At 42.0% G+C, this 20785-nt stretch overlaps 2 protein-coding genes across 2 annotated transcripts in view; one reads left to right on the forward strand and one right to left on the reverse strand.

Moving 5' to 3' along the window:
- The window catches only part of ltk (leukocyte receptor tyrosine kinase), a 70928-nt gene extending 63478 nt beyond the window's left edge, over positions 1-7450 (forward strand). The window contains exons 24-29 of the mRNA XM_014414074.3: positions 15-112; positions 573-665; positions 881-982; positions 3605-3739; positions 3962-4052; positions 4162-7450. Of these exons, the coding sequence (XP_014269560.3) occupies positions 15-112; positions 573-665; positions 881-982; positions 3605-3739; positions 3962-4052; positions 4162-5199 (1557 nt within the window). The 3' untranslated portion in view covers positions 5200-7450. The remainder of the gene's footprint in view (positions 1-14; positions 113-572; positions 666-880; positions 983-3604; positions 3740-3961; positions 4053-4161) is intronic.
- Positions 7451-7573: 123 nt separating this feature from the next.
- Positions 7574-18659, reverse strand: itpka (inositol-trisphosphate 3-kinase A). Its single transcript, XM_004540519.3, has 7 exons — positions 17915-18659; positions 13380-13479; positions 11863-12076; positions 10379-10583; positions 9410-9511; positions 8928-8999; positions 7574-8600 (listed from the first exon to the last, which is right to left on the reverse strand). The coding sequence occupies exons 1-7, from the start codon at positions 18323-18325 to the stop codon at positions 8331-8333; spliced, it is 1374 nt and encodes a 457-aa protein (XP_004540576.1). The 5' UTR covers positions 18326-18659; the 3' UTR covers positions 7574-8330.
- Positions 18660-20785: the final 2126 nt, after the last annotated feature.

A 20785-nucleotide genomic window follows, 5' to 3' on the forward strand; every position in this document is an offset into this window, starting at 1 on the left:
TGTGCTATGTCCAGGGCCAGACCTCGTCTCTCACCATGCGGGATCTGCTGCGCATGGCCAGAGATATCGCCTGTGGATGTCGCTATCTGGAGGAGAACCACTTCATACACAGGTTCGGATTCGCACCCAGTTTTCGCAGCTTAGAGCTCATAAAAGTGCAAACTCAAAGCGGTTTTTCAGCCACGGCAAAAAGGAAATGTGTTAGCAGAGCTACGCTGTGGTGAAATCTGCATAAAAATGATTCATTAGACATTCTGTAACGCTGCATATGTTGCTTTAAACGAAACCTCTTGCAATGCGACAAAAAACACATCAACAACTATTATTTCATTTTGACTGCAGTTTGAGTTTGTCTTTGAGCAATTTCCTTCTCTTAATTTGAAAAATGTGTACAATCATTTGCAAGCACGATCATTCATGCATTTGAAGGTTTTTCAAAGGCCTTCGTTTCTTCATTGCAAACCACAGTTCTGAACAGTTTCTGCGGCAACAAATTTGACAAAGTAACAACAAGCTTCTCTGTTTCGTGTCATCGCACAGATAAATCATGTAAAGGATTTTGTGTTTTTCAGAGACATCGCTGCCAGAAATTGCCTCCTTACCTGCCCTGGGTCGGACAGAGTGGCTAAGATTGGAGACTTTGGCATGGCACGAGATATTTACAGGTTCATATACGCTACTCTAAATCTGCAGTGGCGCCCTATCCACCCATAATTTAAGATGGATTGATGTGGTTATTGGAGTGTGGCTAAATAGATTTTTCATTTCCCTCCACAGGGCCACGTAATTTACTTACATTTCAGTTCGTGGCCTTTTAGCATTTACCATTTGTTCTTAACTCAGCCTAAATGTACCCTGCCTTTCTTTCTTTGTTTTCCAGAGCCAGCTATTACAGGAAGGGCGGCCGGGCCATGCTGCCAGTTAAGTGGATGCCACCAGAGGCCTTCATGGAGGGGATCTTCACCTGCAAAACTGACACATGGTATAAAGTCTACCACTAAATACCAGTAGACAAAGAAAATCACAAGACAGCTGTTGTTAATTTTGAACTGTATACACTTTGCTTTTGTCTCGACACTGGGACACCATGTTCGGAAATATATCATTTAGAAGTGCCACACATTTGTAGGTCTTTGGAAATATCATGCGGTCATGCTAACTGTTCTAACACTACAGTGATTATTCAGACGTCTGAAAAATTTTCTGGACAATAAAACAACTAATACCAGATGGCGAACTTATTGTAATCGAAAACAGACGCTGGCAATGAAAGAAATTTACTTTGCAGCGGTGTCAAAATGCAAAAAAACAAAACAAAACAACAGAAAAAAAAATTTCTCACGAGGCATGAAAAGTATTCGCCAGCGAAACTGAATTCGATTTTATTAAAAGCCTATATGTGGTCAGTACGATGCCCTGCAAGGAGGTTTCCACAAACCAAACATGTCTACTCCTAGTAGACAAAGCTAGGGTGCGTTACATCAAGTGAACATCTTTTCAAAACCAGGACAGCATTTGTATTCAAGACACTGAGCCAGCCAAACAAAGAGCACTCTATTGTTGTTAGGAAAGCGCAGTGGCTATAATGGTAGAGGAGCGGCGTCCAAACCGCTTCTCCTGTGACAGTGCAAGTCAAATATTTAGTTTGGGGCAAACCATTTCAAAACCTCTATTTGGTAGAGTGAAAGAGAGGGTTGTTTGCAGATCAGAAAGTTAGACCCTTATAGAGGAGAGACCGCAGCATAATCGATTTGACCAGCAGTCTATTAAAATCCGAGGATATTGATGGAAACGTGCACAGAGGCAGCTACAGTTGCACCGCAGTTCGTCCCTTCAAAGCTGTTTAGACGGGGAATCATTCATCGGCAAGATATCTCCTCTGAACAAATGAAGGAAAAACAAAAAAAACACACGAGTGTTGCAGCTGCTGCGGCTTTCCAGTCATGTATGAATGTGAGAGTGAATGAATAGTGGAATTGTAAAGCGCTTTGAGGGGTCCCGAAAAGCGCTATATAAATGCAATCCATTATTATTATTATTATTGGTTAGCAAAACTCAACGCCAGTGATCTACTGCCCCAGGGGTGTCAAACATAAGGCCGGGGGGCCTGAATTGGCACAGCAAAGACCCCAATCCGGCCCACTGGACGGCTTTGGAAAATGTGAAGCAGTGCGTTGATTTTTGAACTTTTAGTTGTGTTTCATAGATTTTAAAGCTTTTCCTATTAATCAAGACCCCCCCCTCCCCCTCCTCCCCCATTGGCATTCATATTAGAACAAAGTGATTAACTAACAGATTATGTGACAGGAAAAATCCCTGTTTTCACACTGTCTGCTATGGAAATGTCTGTTTTTCTGTGAATGAACCAACACTTTATGATTAGAATTACAGAGCAGTCTGGAAAAATGAACTACAAGAACAATTTTATTCATTTAACCTGTAGTTTTACTGGGCCAGCCCACTTAAACTGAGCTGTATGTGGCCCACAATGTGAAATGAGTTTGACATCCCTATACTGCACTGTTCGGTGTAGCAACCTGTAACTGGATGTTGTTGGTAAGGTTAGAGTGTTTTTTGCTCAAATGCAAAAATGATGCTTTACAAGCAAATAAAAAAAAAAGGCTTACAAAAGAAGAGGCAAACAACGGGGAGTAACAAGGCCTGCAGGGTTTTAGAAAGCCAAAGAAATTAATAAAACCAGAGGTGGCTACTAACACTGTTCCACTAGAATACTAATTTAGAAGAAGAAAATAATACCCTGCCCAAAACAAAGTAAACCACAGCAGGAGTCTCACTCCTAATGTCACTAACAATGAATAATCTTTGATCCTTTGTCTAGTGAAAGTCAAGTTTGTGGAAATGGGAGAGCTAAACCTTAGTAAAACCACCTACTATGGTAAATGGCCTGTATTTATATAGCGCTTTACTAGTCCCTAAGGACCCCAAAGCGCTTTACACAACCAGTCATCCACCCATTCACACACACATTCACACACTGGTGATGGCAAGCTACATTGTAGCCACAGCCACCCTGGGGCGCACTGACAGAGGCGCACTGTAGATACACTTTAGAGTAGCTGTACTGGGAGATTCACTGGGTTTTTTTATATATTTGTTCTGGTTGGGTAACACCTCCATGGTCATTGCCAGGTGTTGAACAGTGTTGGACATGGTTATCAAGGTGTAAAAGATGTTACACAACATTTTCAGGGTCTCTTGGGGACTCTTATCAGTTAGAGTCGGGAGCAGGAAGCAGAGTGATTGAGATCTGGGTCACAGGGGGTCATGACAAGCACACAACTGAGAAAACAGAGAGCTAGAAAAACAAAAACAAGGAGATTTCTACACGAATACTTAAACTCGCTGCACTCTTAATTCAGCAGGGGAAAGAAAAGGGCAATTACAAGCATTTATTTTGTCAAAAGAAACAAAAGAATCACCCTGCATGGTGTCAACTTCTATTCAGGAAAAAAATTTTGGTTTTGTGTTTGTTCGTGTTGTTTGCATTTGTTGTTCCTTGTCTGAGGAACATTACAGTAGAATAAATTTAGCACTCAAAGACAACTTCATCCACTCAGTTATTGATCGATGTCTCCCTCTTCAGGTCATTTGGAGTTCTGCTCTGGGAGATCCTCTCGCTGGGTTACATGCCATATCCTTGTAAAACCAACCAGGAGGTCCTGGAGTTTGTCACCAGCGGAGGCAGGATGGATCCTCCCAAAGCCTGCCCAGGGCCTGTGTGAGTACTGACTCAAGTTGCGGTTTCTGTGGGCTTTTTTTCTTGGTATTTTTTTAAAGACATAATAATGTTTGCTTCATCTTCCACCTTTGATGTGATGTTGATTAAACCTGCTTCTTTTGTCTACTCAGTGAGTGATAAACGGGAATTAAGGAGAAATTCAGAATTTCAACAGTTGTTCATTTGCTGGTTGTTTCTCTGCTTCTGTCGATTACTGTTTAGCTATCGGATCATGACCCAGTGTTGGCAGCACTGTCCTGAGCATCGGCCCAACTTCTCGACTATCCTGGAGAGAATCAACTACTGTACTCAGGCATGCATCTTCTCTAGATATTTAAGACTGCTAAGGTTGCTTTTTTGTGTCTTTTAAATGTTTTTTCTCTGATTATCATTTAATCCTCACTCTTCTTTTTCTCTCTCAGGATCCAGATGTGATCAACACGCCTCTACCTGTGGAATATGGCCCCAACACGGATGATGACGGAGGCACTGTAATCCGTCCTACTGACCCGACATCTACCTGCCTCACTCCACTTCTAGTCTCACACCCTCCCTCCCAGGATTGTCCCTCCCAGCTGGGTTTCTCAGCCATGGGCCTGGGTCCCACCCCTCTTCCCTTGCAGCCTACAAAGCCCCGTCTGCTCCTGCAGAGGACCCAACCTGTCCACCATGAAGTCACATCATGTCGCGAGGTTTTGGAGCCATGCTGGGCTGAGCCCGTTCCTGCCCCTGGTTTGTCAGCGGTCTCCAACTGGCTCCACCCTGAGCCTCCTCATCACCGACCCTACTCCAGAAACAGCTCTTCCTCAGAGAACCAGAGGCTGAAGAACAAGACTAAGAACCTCTGGAACCCCACATATGGATCCTGGGTCTTGGATAACTTAAGGGGGAAGAAGGCACTCACTCACACCCAGTCCATGCCACTCTCGAGCTCCACCTCCAAAACGCAGACCCACAGCCCAGCTTCAGAAAACCACGAGGCTGGCAGTGACGGCACCAGCAGCACCTACTTCAGCCCTAAAAGCCTCTGCACTTCCTCGACTTCATCTTCTTCTTGCCAGGCTCAGGCTGCCTCTAGCACGTCCTCCCATAAGACACCAGCAGGCGGTGGCACAAAATCTATGGACCTTGCTAAGCTCCAGAGTTTCCCATGTGGCAACGTCAACTATGCCTACGACGAGCAAAGCTATGAGGCAGAAAGCCTGCCGTTGGTTGTGCCCAAAGCCCCAGAAGATGTGAAAAACACCAGCTCTGCTACCAGTGTCTCATCAGGGAGTAGCCTGGGACTAGCATTAGGCCTCCATACCCCCTCATCCTGCATGCCCAAGCTGCTGCTGCTGAAGCGCCATGCCAGCTATGGGCATGAGGATGTGAGGAGACACACCAAAGCTGAGAAACCCACACGTGACAGAGACTCTGGCTTTTCTCTGTCTGAAGACCTCAGTGTTACTCCTATCTAAGAAAAGGATTCAAATGTCACCTGAATCCGTTTCTCAGAAACTGAGACTTTAGCTCTGGAATTTTTAGAATAAAAAGCATGACCATGAAGGCTCCTTCATTGTCAAGTGCCACAGTGTCTGATTTTTACAGCTCGTAGAATGCTGGAAAACACAACTGAACATTCCCGTCCACACAAACACTCTGTAATACAGAGAGCCAACACTGGAACCCTGTCAAAGGCTTCTGATACCATAGTAGCTGAACACTGATGCTGAAACACTGGGAGACTGGCGGCCCTGCACTTCCTCAGTGTCCACACTGTGGGTGAGGGCTGCCAAAACGTACTGCTGTTGATGGACTCCTTTTATACCTGTTATTTTTTCTTTTTGCTGTATTTTATTCATGAAAGCTTTGCTGGCAGTATATGTGAATTTGTAGTATTTAGTGTATGACCATAAAAGACTAAAAGAATATTGAGTCATTGGGAGGAGAATCTCCAAGACGTTTTAATTTCATAGGTATAAATTTTTTGAAAAGTAATTCCACTCTTTTGATGCTGATGGGCAGAATTACAGCTCTATATACACTTTAGGACCTTATACTACTTGTTGGTACTCTAATATAATTGGTTTCATCCCATACAATGTGAAAACACTTCCTCTGGCAATAACGTGTATTTTCTGACTTGGTAGGTGAAGCACGAGCCTGTTTCCAGCCTTGTTCTCAGCTAACTGGATACTGGTCTATAAATTTAAAGTTTGGGGGGTTTAAACTCTTTTTGACTCTGGATCAGTGGTTCTCAAACTGGGGAGGGGCCCCACCCAGTGGAGCAAAGAGCCACTGCAGGAGTGGTGTTAGGAATCAGGGTACACTCAACAAAGCGTTGAGCTGCTTGCTATTGCAAACATCTCATCAGCCAATCAGGTGGCAGCAACTTGATTTAGGCATTTAGGCATGGTCAAGGCGACCCGCTGAAGCAAGCATCAGAATGGGGAAGGAAGGTGATTTATGACCACGCTGTACCCATCTTCTGATCCAATAGAGCAACTTTTGGGATGTGGTGGAAAAAGGGATTCACATCCTGGATGTTGGAACTTTGTGATGCAGTCATGACAGTATGGACCAAAATCTCTGAGGAATGTTTCCAGCACCTTGTTGAATCTATACTATGAAGAACTGAGGTAGTTCTGAGGGTACATGGGGTCTACCCCTGCATTAGTAAGGTGTATCTAAATCTAATGAGGTGTAAATATAACTTTATGTATGCTAATGCTTTCGTGTTGAATTGCATCTTTTTCACAGTGCGCTAAAAATTGTGGGATGGGGGTCGTGAGCTTGAGTGTACCAGAAACAGTCTGAGAACCACCGCTCCAGATTGAAATAATGGATGTTAGCTTCTGAAGAAGCCGGCCCACCAAATTAGACACATTTGCTTTCTTTGAGGGTTTTATTTTTGTGGATGAGGTCTCGTTCCCCTTGTCCCAATATTTACTTGGCTTTAGAGATGTTTGAAGAGTCCGAGTTTGATGACGACCTTGCAGCTAAGAAAACAGGAAAGCTATTTTTGTACTTGCTCCTACTTGCTTACACTGGACTAACATTACATTTGTAGCTGTTTGTTGTTGATGTTTTGTTTTTGCATTTGCATTCATTCATGTTAATGATGAATCTGTAATCGATCACTGCCATTCGATACGTACTGCTACACTGCCTCTATAGATGTAGTGCTGGTAGTACTTACGTTTACTCAACAGGGGGAGGTATTCAACTCTGAAATACCAAACAAGTTGCTGTATTTATGCTTTCAGGTTATTCTTATTTAATCAAGTTTATAGTTGTACTTGGTGTGTGACATTATTTTGAGCCTGAACATGGCAATATTATATTTTTTGATATGTTGTTACATTTATGTAAGAGTTCTGTAGGCTTACTGTGTGTTATAAGATAAGACCTGCTGATATTTGTGTCTTTATCTGCTGTTTATCTCTTTAAGAAAAAAAACGTTTGTGCCATATAGCAATACTGATTACTGTGGATTGTTTTTTTTCTCATTTTCTTAAAGAAGAAAAAAAAAAGACCCTCATCTTACTCATAGTTTATATTTCTTATGTCCCGGTAGATTTTATTTCACACTCATTTCAGTTTTTATTCCTGTATTTTTGTAGCTGAGGATGCCTCAAACAAAAGTGCAAAGACATTCTATGCAATATACCGTCTTTACTTTCATCTCACCTAACTGTGCCCCAAATAAATCAACATATATCAACCTCACTTGTGTGAGTATGATCAGTCACACACATTTATATCCCTGCAAAAGGCCGTCAACTCTGTCCAGACTAACACGCGTAACACATATAGTGTGAAATAGTGTTCCACCACTAAAGATAGAAGAAAAACGTTGTTCCCATTTTAATTTCATTTACATTTGATGAAGTCCATCACCGGAAATAAAAACGATTACAAGTTTGATCACAGGAATGAACTTGATTAAAGAGAAATAATCTGCTATACAATGAAAGACAGTTCACCAGAGACTAACACACATAATACACTCCAGTCATTACGCAGTAGACTGTGCTATACTGGGAATGTGCTATATTTTGTAGTTATAACTGTGAGGTCTGTGAGCCAAACAGTTACATACTGAACATACGCCCCAACCTTTAATAATACACTGAAGGCTGATGGTTACAGTAAGTGGTGTAACGTGAGAATGAGTCTGTAACTTGTGCTCGTTCGCTCTCTTCTTGAGACAATGAACAGGCACATTTTCACTTGTAACATCCTGAAAGTGAAATGCACAATGCCTGCACTTCTACTTCTGTTCATCATGTAGGAGGCTGAATTAGTGTCGGTGCATTTTCTCAATCATTTTCTTTATAGTGACAAAACTTCCTGCTTCCCTCTGTTCAGCATCCGTCGCACAGCGTCGTTTTTTTTTGTCGGTGTCGATGCTAAATGTGGTCACATTACATTTAAAACGGTGAAAACCTGAGCTTCGGATCTACGTTTGATGCCCGTCATGTTCTTGTTTTCATTTTTAGTATTCTGTGCTTTAAAAAAAGTAACCCCGACCAATCAATCATATCTGAAACCATCCCGCAGTGTCCATCAATATAGTTGCTGTTCCTTAAACCCGTTGAATCAAAGGTCACTGGCTGTGTGTTTCTGTATTTTGGCTGTTTTCTTTGGTAACCGAGCTACCGGTTTCTGCGCCGGCGGCACTGCTCACAGACTCCAGTGTGTGGATGAGGTTTTCCAAACCCCACAGGTAACCATCCTCCCGGTTTCCCTCCTGCCAGGGAATGTCATGACTTAATGTCTGGCCCTCTGGTAATGCCGTGGTCTTGCCAAAGTCAATAATCCAGACTTGCGCGTTGCCCGTATGGTCATGGATAAAGAGGAGGGAGCTGCCAATGACCTGATAAAACAAAAAGCTGTTAGTATTAGCTTTTGATTCTTCATCTTCTGCTTTTAATAACCACTCTTGCATCAATACAGATGGGCGACATATTAAAAAAAACCCTGCAGCAGTACTTTTTCTTTTTAATCCAACACATCGTTAGCTGTTACATGACGTACAACTGGCCAGAAATAATGTGATAATTCAGCCACGGTTCAGTGTAAGCAGTACGGATACACGGCCGCGTATCTATGTAAGTGCCAGGTGCAAAAATATTATTTGGCTGCTTTGTTTGCTTCCCTTTAATTTGCCACACATCTTTACTGTACGCAGAGGAGCTCTCACCTCGTGTCGCTTGAAGAAATCTGATGTCTTCAGGGCTTGTTGGATCTCTGTCAGTTTGCTCAAATATGACTTCTGTGGTTGAAAAACAAAATTAAAATATTTCATATATTAGATAGCTGGTATTAGATAGCTGGAACACAACAGGATGTAGGCAGAGTGTATATTTGAGAACCTCCTCCCTAATAGAAAACTCAAACAGCATCACAGTGCGAATATTTGCTCTGTGGTTTACTCTCGTAGATCGCTTCGAGGCTGTTTTTGTTTGCCTTTAGAGCTTTTTTCAAATGTAAAGGCAGAGCCTACAAACAATTTCTATCTGTTCAAACACTGAACGCGGATGTGGGAGCCTATTCGGCTGCTGCATTCGTAGCTGATGAGCCGTTTCAAGTTAACGCCTGCACCGCTGCACTGTGTGTCTACTCCCGAGTCCTTACACGGATGAATAAAAATGTGCGTGAAGAGGATAACTGACTGCCACGTACCACGATGTTGACGTTTCCACCGACAAAGTCCTTGAAGACTTGGATGACATCCCGCTTCGATCTTGTTTTCTTGAAGTCAGTTCGACATGTGCCATCACTTTTCTAAAGAAAAAAGAGAGAGAGCCAACCGTTCACACCTATGGGCAATTTAGATGCACCGAGTAGCCTAATCCCACTAACTGCATGTCTTTGGACGGGGAGAACATGCAAACTCCACACAGGAATGGTGGATTCGAACCCAAGACGTTCTTGCTGTGAGGCCACAATTCTAATCACAGTGTGGCACCATGCCTCACATGAACATTACACAATAAAATAAGTTCAATTCAAGATAATTATCTGGTGTGTCAGCTGGAATTTAAGGTTGTGTAGCACAGGAAGAGTAACTTGGAGGCCACATGACTCAGATGTTAAACTCAGATTTAAAACTGCAATTAATAAACAATTTTTGGCTGCAGACTCAATATATATGAAGCCACGCTATCATTCACTTTCACTTTCTTTCAGTCTCCATCAGCACCACTGCTAAGTGCCTAACTACATTCGGTGCCTATTGCTGTCTCTGTTTTGCTGTTGTTTGATGTTGCGTAGCTGCAGTAAGCTTATCAAAGATCTTTAACAAAAAGGGGATGCTTGGTGTAGCCAATAGTGACTGATCAGAGTAGTGAGAATGAAAAAAAGAGTAACATTGAAGGCAACTAAAAGAGCGACCTTGAATAAGCTAAAAAAGATCCAAAGAGCAGAGAAGTTCAGTCTGAGTTCATTGTCAGTGAGAAAGCCTTCATGTTACAGGCAGTTATTTCCCCAGTTGTTGTCCAAATACTGGTGTAAGGAAATTCAAATATTAAATATTATATGCTTTACCTTACAGTGCCTGATATGACTTATATACACATGGATTCTGATCCTTTGTGTAAGTTTATTTTTTCCTTCCTTTACACTAAAAATATCCCACATCATTCCTTTTACCTTGATTCCCTCTATCCTGAAGCCCAGGGTGTTAGTGGAGCTCATGGACTCCCTCCACTGCATGTAACGAGGCTTGGTTACCCCCCGCTGGGAATGCTCGTGAGGAGTTGGCCCCTCGCTGTCTACCTCCACCATTTTGTTATAGAGGTCTTCTCTCGGCTTGGGCCGTTCCCTCGCTCTCACAAGCTCCTCCTCCAGGTAGGTCCTTCAACAAGAATGGAGCAAAGGATTTTCAGGTGCTGAATTTAGGCTATTGGCATTTGAAGTGAGAAGTTTAAAGGCACAGAAATGTCAGTGGACTTTCAGGGTTTGTCTGGCTTTAATCACTTATCTTGAGTAATTAAGATGAAAGATAAGTAAGATTAGTCAATACTTGCCTACTCCTTTTTCATGCTCAACTTTACAGAGCAATTTTTCTTAAGTTGTGCTAAAAGCCAAAGAGATCTACACCCTTCTAGCAAATGTTAGAAGAGCTTATCAGTGCACAGAAGAGGGGGGGAAAGAAAACCTGCAACTCTAAAAGCCTTTATTTCTGTTTATGAACATTCCAGCAGCACACTCACAGTTGGCATAAAGTTATGTGCAAACAGATGCTAATTTCATTTTCAGTTTGCGAGCCACACTTCCTCTGTGCTGAAGAGGGAAGCTAAGAGGAGACTCCAGTGTGCAGCATTTAGCTGAGTGAAAGCGTGAGTGTGTGTTTGTGCAACTTAGCGGTTTTGCAACTGTGTGGTTGAGAGTGTTTTTGACAAAGGGGAGTCTCCAGGGACACCCTGAGTGTGTGAAACTCTGTGTATGCATACGAATAGTTTAGAAATAAAGACACGCAAACACCAAACAGGCAATGAAACGCTATGCTGGGTGTTTCTGTAAGTGTAGTGTGTGTAACTCTTCTGCGTGTGTGTTTTTGTGAGTCAGTGTCTCTAAGTCCGTGTGCGTATGTGCGTCTGCGTATTTTTTTTGCTGAACCGGAAACAAAACCCTCAGAGGGGTGAGTGTCAGTACCTGCATGCCTCTGCATGCACTAACATATGCATGTATACGCTCATGTGTGCATTCAAGCATATATGTATGCCATTGTGTGTTTGTATGCGCGTGTGCGTGCGCATGTGTGTGTTTGCCTATTTGTGCACATGATACACTGAGACACCCCACCCGCTGTGGCAGGAAGCCAAGCATATAGCCTGCAGTTAGAACAGGTGTTCCCTTGTAGAGCAAAACCACTTTAAGCTGTATGTACCATCACTCGCCTGCACTTTCCTATTAATTCATTAAAAAAAACACTAGCAACTAACAACTAGCCGAATAGTGTGGTAGTGATAATATATATATATATACATACATATATATACATATTACTGCAGTTACATGTATTACGTGAATGTATGGCTCTATTATCAAAAAATACATGTGCAGAAAAAATAAAAACTGTGCATAAAAATTAATTACATGTAAATAAGACAGTGAAGACATAACTTTCATACCTTACTCCCATTTTGCAGTCCATAACATTAGGAAGGTCAAAGTTTGCCAGTAAATCAGTCATATGAAGGAAAGACTCTCCGTCTTTTTCCACAACACCGTGGTATCCAGGCACAAACGGGAGCAATGCGTCATTCCTCAGCTTCTCGAAACACTGCATCTCGTTCTCTGAGAACTTTTTCAGAATGGTGCCCTCATCTGCTGCTTTGAAGTTGCCTGAGATTAGATGAAGACAGGAATGAACAACGGCCTGATTTTGCCAGTGTGAGGTAAATATACCTGCATGTGAAGACTTGGGAGATACTGGGAAATTAAAGTGTCCTTCAATGTAAATTCATTGTCTGTGACAAGTAGGTACTCTAATGTAATGTTACATTTTCTTTTAAATTATATTAAATGACTCGTAACCAAGCAAAGACTTCTGTGGATGAAAAACAAGGAGGTACCTAAAGTTGCTGCAGTTCTTTGATCGGTCACTTGAGGCAGGTTCCAAAAGAACCGCCCTCTGACCCTCATGTAACAAATACCAAATTCAGTCATGCTTAAAAATGGCTTTAGTCTTTCCCATTTCTTTGCCTCTTCTTGACAACAAAACAGGGCTGAAATTGTATTAAGACGCAATAAAAGCCTTGATATAGGCTATTTTAAACGAATAATAGGATAATAGCGGCTATCAGTCAAATATGCCATGCCACTAACTTTGATCCTTACTACACACAGACTGAAATCCTATAGAAAGTTCAGTGTGTGACATCTTTGAATGGCAGGTGGCTTCTTTTACTAGGTTCAACTCCTTTCATCTACCTAATTTAGCCATAGAACTTTGTGCTTTGACTGTATTTGTTTTCTGGAGCACTTTAATACGATTATCTGACAAACAACATTAGGAATGGACTGTCCAAAATGTATATTTGTTGCATAACAATCTACTGTTTTAATAGTATGATAGTTACTTAGTACTAATTAGCAGGCATTGTGTCACCCACACAGTCGCAACGCAGCCTACCAGCCTCTTGTCTGAATATGTTCACATCAGGTTCCAAAAAAGCAACCTGAAGCTTCAGAAAGAGCTTTCAAAAACTAGTCCTAGCTACGTCCATCTTTTATATACAGTCTATAGCTGGGGTGCAATTGTAATGGATTTTTCTTGCCAAATTGTTTTTTAGTTACTGTCAGCTTTTACCAGGCGATGTTGGGAGAATTTGGTACTTTCATACAACAGCAGATTTTCAGGAAATGCTTTGGTTTAGTCGGGGGGCAGCACCTGGAGAGGATGAGTAGGCACCATAAGACATGACTCCCTTGCTACGTGTTCTTCTCTACTGGGCATCACAAACCTCTGTAATACAGAGGTGGCAGTTCAATGACTAATGTCTGGTCTGACATGATTAATGTATAGCAAAGTTCAGGGCAGCAATAAATATGGGGAAACAACTTCAGTATTTACTTCCACTAAACTGGTGGACAAATATTATGTAATTTGTCCGAGTCAAGTGTGGTTTATGTGAATAGATCACACCTTTATGCCCGGCTAACTGGACCCAGTTTATTCTTTTCCTCTGGGACACACTGAACGGCCAGTGGACGAACGTCTTTAGCTTCCACCACGGTGGTTTGCTCTGGTGAAGTCATGCAAGAGAACAAAGAGAAAGGAAATTAATTCATGTAGAGTTAAAAGAAATACAACATTTCAAAACCTGCTAAAGTTAAGAATTATTTTAAGCACTTGGGTCTAACTGTGGGCTCTTTATTGGTCTGATAGCAGGAAGGAGTGGCGTTAACGGGCCTTCGTCCACTCCACTTTGTTCACTGAGTAGTTATCTGATCACACGGAAACTCTGCCCAGTGAGGCTGATGCCAGGTTTTTGGTTTTCCTCTGCATGAAACCCCCTATCTAGGTCAGTTAAATGCCATTTCAGTGGAAACTCTTATCTCATTCAGCATCTCTATTCAGCATCTCCAACGCGGCGTGGTGATTTGCTGACAACTTTGATTCACAGTGAGAGAATCTAAGTCTCCAAAACCTCCTGCTGAAAAACCAGGAGCCTGTTTGCAGCTTAATTCATTTCCTGGTTGCAGTGGAAAAATCTGGAATGCACCTTTAAGTAGGATTTGTCATCTTAGCTAATAAAAATTTAGGAGATAAAAATAAAATGACATGACTCAGGAGTATTCCATGTTTTCTTGGTGAATCTGTTTTGTTTTTTATGGATTGCTTTTACCATCATCCCCAACTTCTTCTTCTTTCTCTTTCTCTGTCTCACACCACGCTCAGAACAAACACATTAACAGCTTGCATTTTTACAGAAACACAAAAATGCTTCACACTTACATGGAACTGCCTGTTTATCTTTCCTCCAAGAAAACTTACCACATCTTAAATAAAACACTAAGATTTTTGTGCTTCTTCAGATCATCTCAAAACTAATTAGAAGTGCAACTAAAGCAAAATAAGTGCATTCCCACTTTTGGGATAGAAAGACCAGTGTATGTCCTTGGAGTTTAGGTTTTAGCCTTGGGAGGTCATTACATTCTGTGTGCTCTGATCGAAAGAGGAAATGAAACAGGGGCTCTTCTCTCAGTGAAACCCTCAGCTCATGCTTGAGTATCTCACAGTTTACCATCCTCGCTAATAGCAGAAGTCTTCAGGGGCCAGCCGGGGCTCTCTTAAATGTCAGGTGATATGCTTCACTTGATTTTACTCTTACTTGTTTGCTGATAAGACTGCACTGTGAAGACTTCCACAAGCAAGCAGATTTAATTTCAGATGCTTTTCTTGATTTATCAGTTAATGTGAGTACTTTAAGTGCACACATTTTCAGCACATTAGTGAGGAAAAAAACGCGAGAAAAGCTCGAGTGGCTACTGGCTGAAATTCAGTGGAATCTTAGTATTTAGGAATAATTTGCTGTCATCCACAAGCAAGAGGAACCAGAGGCTTAGATCTGAATTCTGCGCTTTATCGTAAACATAACGACCCTGCAGCTCTTAGGGCATTATTTAGATTTTAAACACAGTCTGACATTGAAACTTCACATCGTTCACCCTGCGCTGCACTGACCTTGATGACGGAAGAGTTTGGACTGATAACACTGGATATTATACTGGTTTCACTCGCATGTTGGAACCTGCTTACAGTGCGTTTTTGCTAGAGAAAGAATAGCAGCTCAAAACATGCCTCAGCAAAGGTGATGGAAAAAAGAAAAGCACTTAAGAGTTTTACTTAGGAAGAAAAAAGCACCAATGGCGCAACAGTGAAAAAATGCGTTTGCAAGTAAAGTGCCAGCATTCTGAGCTCTGCTTATCTAATATTAGCAAAGTCTAATGAAGAGTTATTCTGTGGTAAGCTGACATCTGTGACCTATACCTATTATTATGCATGACATTATGAGGTTGTTAGCAACGATGCATGTTTCCATGACTGATTATGTTACTCTGATTTTGTCTAAAGGAGATCAGCCTCCACAGACACAGAGACTCATGTTAAATTAGATGACTAACTCGGTTCAATACAGAGATATTCACAGGTCATAAAACCATATCAGAGCTTAAAAGAACATATGTTAAATTTTAAAAAGCATGGAATTTTTTTTTAATGATAAAAAGTATAGTTTAGATCTTAAAACAAAAATGCAACCCAAAAGTGAAGATGAGAAAAACTTGAAAAACTGTGCAGAAGAAAGCTTTTCTCTTTCTCCATCATCTGAGTAATTGCATAGAGATCTAATAAGAGCAGGATACCAAAAAGATTTTTTTTTAAACAGTGGCTGAATCCTTAACAGTGTCTTGCATTTTAGTTGCTTTTTGCAGCAAAGTGCTTTAAAGTTAGGTAGTTATCAAATAATGTCTCATAATTATTCACCAGCTGTGGAATAATGCGTGTTTGCTCTTTCAAATTAAAAGGAATCCAGCTCCAGGACTAGTGTAATGTTTGCTTAAAGGTCACCCTTCAACAATGTTTTTCTGCTCCGTCAGGCGCACCTTTCTTTTTAACACCGTACTGTGTGAGTGAGACACTGACTCAACAGGCTGATCTGAACAAAGGAGTCAAAAACAACACTCCAAAAAGAAAAGCTCTTACTCACACACACACATAGCTGAAATCAGACTTCATGTGACTCAGTCAGGTTCTGCTAAACCAGCCACGATAACTCATGCCTTCCACGTGAAGCCACCTTGACGTGGTAATTGAATGCAAAGCACTGCGAGATTGGCAAATGAACGCGTCCACCTGCTGTTTAGTCGACTAAAAACATCTCGTCTGCCCTGAAATGTAAACAAGTAAAAGCTACTGATACGTGAGTGTATTTGACTTCCTGAGGCGCTTCTTTGTTAAATGTCAAAGGCCAAATCTAAAATTGGGTACTGACCACAAAAACTTTATTACACAATGACAAGTTAGCCTATGCTACTCTGTGTGTGGGCGTCCTTGTGTGGGCTGGAGTGTGGGTTGATGGGAGAGGAGCATAACAGTAGCTTTTATCAGCGTTGACACAAGTGACATTTTCTTTCCATTTTAAGTTACGAAAACGACCTTTTATTTAGGAAGGAATCTAACAGACTGGACACCGTGACGTTCAGCGAGATCGTCCTCTGGGTCACACGGGCCATGTGTGTTCAGTCTGTTTAAAAGAAAGTGACAGATCCGGACCTTGTATGGAAAAGCAAAGAGAAACGGTCAGCTTTTCAGGCGCACGCTAGCCAAGAGAAAGTCTGAATCTAAGAGTGGTGACAATGAAGACAAAAAGCAGATTATGCTTTCAGAGTGAAGAAACACAGATGTGACTCACTGTGATCGCACTCAACTTCCCAGCAGCTCATGTGAAGCGACAGCTATCGAGCTCCAGAACTGCAAAAACATTCTGTTCGGATGTAATTGTACAATAATCAGAGAGATCATGTGATTTGATAGACAGCTCAGTTTTAATGCCCACGCAAGCATGTCCCCTGACACTTGCCAGCCACAAGAATGTGAAATACAAACAAATTTCCACCCACAGTGAGGGTGAAAGGCCAGTCCTTCAACACAAGCCTGTGTGCTTAAGGAGGGAAAAGGCCGAGACTTAAAGTATCAAAATATATCAAGCTTGACGTTCAACAGGTCCGTTTTTGACATTAATAATTTGCATTACTTGAGCTGTGCACAATCTTTTGTGCAAAACATCCCATTGAAAAAAAGGTTGTATTTTTCTCTCAAGGAGTTTCATGTGGCCTTGAAGATAAAAACCAGTAAATAAGATGATACATAACTCTGACATCAGTCATCCAACACATTCCATGCAACAAAGGCTAACCAGCTTTTAGCAGCATTTTCATGTCAGTTTCTTTACTTACAGCCTGGTCATTAATAGAATGGGAAAGGCTCTAATGACCAATTAAAAATAAGGAGTGATAACATCACTTAAATGGGTGAGAGTCACCCAGAGTTTCACAATGCTCCTGTGCTTTCTGCCAATGCTATTGAAAGACCTCAAAGCATCTTCATACATATGTATTTGTATAGAGAGCAAGAGACACCTGTCAGACCAGTATAACTCATAACTGAAATTTCCCAGAACACACTTCCATGACCAAAACAAGAGATGCAAGATAGCTTGAAATGTAGACGTGACTGGTTTCCCAGGGGGATGTGTTTCTGGAGAAATCAGACTGTGTGTTTATGTCGTTTGAAAACTAAACTAAACAATATAAAATGAAAGGATGCTGTTATCACTCTGTAATTGCCTGTTCTCTGCAGTAAAACAGTCCCCGTGGGTCTTTCGTTAGGAAGTAGCTTGCTGTTTAAGTGCTGTTTATTTTATTGCTTTGCCCTCTTCTTCTTCTTTTTTAACCCTCAGCTCTTCACGGTGTAATAGCACATTTGCAAAGGCACACAGATGGGAGTCAGGATTGCAGTTTGAAAATAAATAAATAAAAAAAACCCAGAGTGGTATTTCTCCACCTTTACTGTTGTTAGCTGTGCATTCGGTTATTTTTCACTGTTTAAGAGAAAATGAACCGTCGTGGCGACCTTGCACCGACCATTAGATCGCTATCTCTTTGCAGTTTACTCACTTCTCCGGGCTCCACCAGATGCTCTAAAGTGACGATGCCTTTGCTTTTGCTCTCGTTGTCACTCAGTAGATCATCCTCGGACTCCACGGCGGAGGATCCCGTGGAGGAGATCGAGGAGTTGGACAGTTTCCTGCGCAGCGTACCGTCCACCGCCCGATCCCAGTCCTCCTGCTGCATCTCCCGGGAGCAGCCGCCCCCCTCCGGGGTGATGGTGACCTGCGGTACCCGGGGCGCATCCATCACAATCGGCGGTCCGGACGACGGAGCGATCTGAGCGGCTGTCTCAATGAGCTCATCGCAAATCTGCGAAGACTTGGCAGCCACTCTTCGCTCTAAACGAGACGCCTCATTTATTCCACTCACCGAGAACCCGAAGTCCTTGGAGCTCTTTCTCCTGCACTCCTTGGGCATTGGCGAGCTGAATTCGTCGTGAGAGCGCACGACTACAGGCGCAAAGACGCGTCACTCTAACCTTCAAATCTGGTCATTTCACTTTGAGAAAAGTTCAAACGCGACGGAGACCAAAAGGAGCGCGTATCCACTCGGTGCTCTGCAGCTCTCCGTCGCTGCTGTCCAAGCGTAAACGCATTTAAAAAGAAGAAAAAGAAGCCCGAGCCAGGCTCGCTGCTCTGCACCCTTCGCCGACTGTAAGGTAAAGGGAACCCCTCTTTGGTGGCTCGCGCTTCTACGCGGTTTACTCACGCGCGCGCGCCACTGTGCGCGCACCCACACACAACTGCACGGCGTTTATTATCTTCCGCATTGTCTTTCTCGCTTCCTGACTGAAACGTTAAACCAGCTGACACGTTAAGTTTTTTTTAAGGTTTGCAGACTTCCTTCTGACTTGCTTCTCTAGACAAACCTGAGCCGAAACATCAGCGGACACCTTCAAATCGATCTTTATCAATCGGACACATTGAGCGGAAAAAATGCTAAATCTAAAGAAACAGAAACGCACGCGCTCACATCCACAGAAGGGGGCATCTGTCATAACTGCGTGAAAACTTCGAAATATTTTTTTTCTAAGTTTTCTTATCAAAGGATGTACACGCGCGCGCGCGCACGGACACACACACACACACACACAAAGTAGTAGAATGCATAAGATGTTGATTCGTGACTATTTCTAGCTCAGTAATCAAATGTAAGCAAATATATAATGTGTTAACTCCTTCGCTCAAGCAGCGCGGAGATGATACTCGTGTAAGCGAGTCTGCTTGCAGCTCCTGTTCATCTATTATAAATATGAACTCCAGCATTGTTCACAAGTCACACTGCGATGAGAGGAAACCCTGTATCAGCACTGGTTCAAAGAGGGGCTTTCTCACTATCATCTCATAATCACGATGACAGAAGGACTGCATGGGGCAGTGCATGGGCTTCTAGAAGAGCAGCAACCTTTCTTCACCAGAGTAAAGCACCTTCATCGCAGATGCAGCATTTGCAATAAAAAGAAATGAAAACTTCAAATGAGACTAAAGCGAAAAATCAAAATGAGGTGATAAGATTTCCAGAGGTGTGGACTCGAGTCACATGACTTGGACTCGAGTCAGACTCGAGTCATTAATTTTATGACTTTAGACTTGACTTGAAAAAATGTTCTAAGACTTGTGACTTGACTTGGACTTTTACACCAATGACTTGGGACTTGAATTGGACTTGAACCGGTTTACTTGAAAAGACTTGATATTTTACCCCAAATATAAAATTTAACATGCATATTATATAGAGATTGAAAATGTGACGTCATTCACGGGTAGAACCGCAAAGGATTCTGGGAACTCGTGGCAAGCGGTAGTAGCGCACGCAGGCTTTCAATTGAAATCAGTCACACAGCGATAAAAAGAAACACAAAAATGTCAAGAAGCTGTTGTATTATTAACTGCAATAGCCGGTCGCATGACAGCCACGGGAAGCCGACGGGTAAAGAGATCGGTTGTTATCGGATTACGTCGTTGAAGAGAAATTGTTCAGGCCATGTTTCCGAAGTAACAAAGACGCGACTGGATTGCAGCCATTCAAAGATCAAATATAACGTCCCAGAACCCTCCAGCTCACAGGTTAGTCTGCTCCAAGCATTTACACGAAGGTCAGTGTTTTTTAGTAGTTAATACGTCATTTTCATAACATAATTAGTGATATAGGTTACAAGCAAGTCTGGCGCTGAACAGAAATTGTCGCGCTATGCTCCTGTGTTTATTGTGCATAAATAGTGAATTGTCCTGACAGAATATTGTTTCGCTTCTGTTATTATGGTACATTGACAAAAACATATACTTTTATTCACAGGATAAAACAGGTTTTTTGTATCACTAATTGCCCAGTACGATTACAGCATACAATATTGTTGTCACTGCTACATTTCTGTAACGCGTACCAGAAATTATTTCCACTACTAATTAATTACCGTTGAGCTCAAAGGTCCTATTAATAAACGGTTAAGGAATGTGTATTTATGACGACGATTTGTGAGACTGGTAAACTTATGATACGTACGATGGTCTTTCGTTCTACACGGTGCATTTCAAGGTCCTGTACCCATCCGTCGGTAAGCTGTACCTGGGCTTGTTGCAGTGACCGGAAGTTACTAAACTTCACGAGTGTATGCACTCACTCCAAGAACCGTATGATTATAAATATGCATATAAATATGCTACGATGAGATAGCTGACTTCATCTAACTAGCAAATGTTGTCCAGGCTACGTTGGTGATGCAGTTCTTTTTAATGTGTATGATATTTTTGTCATGCGATTTTAAAGCTGGTCCTACAACCGCATCCAAGAATAACATGCAGCGTATCTCAGAACTGTCGGTGAAAATTATTCTTGGAGCTAGGTTTAATTGAGCTGCATTTTAAAGAGGTGCAATTT

This window comes from Maylandia zebra, linkage group LG19 (assembly GCF_041146795.1).
Source record: "Maylandia zebra isolate NMK-2024a linkage group LG19, Mzebra_GT3a, whole genome shotgun sequence".
Lineage (NCBI taxonomy): Eukaryota > Metazoa > Chordata > Actinopteri > Cichliformes > Cichlidae > Maylandia > Maylandia zebra.

Excerpts from the sequence above, each read along its gene's own strand:
- itpka (XM_004540519.3), bottom strand. The coding sequence starts at position 18,325 with ATGCCCAAGGAGTGCAGGAGAAAGAGCTCCAAGGACTTCGGGTTCTCG. Across the intron at positions 10,584-11,862 it reads GACTGCAAAATGGGAGTAAG|GACCTACCTGGAGGAGGAGC; the intron begins GTATGAAAGTTA and ends TTCTTGTTGAAG. Across the intron at positions 8,601-8,927 it reads ATTTCTTCAAGCGACACGAG|GTCATTGGCAGCTCCCTCCT; the intron begins GTGAGAGCTCCT and ends TTGTTTTATCAG.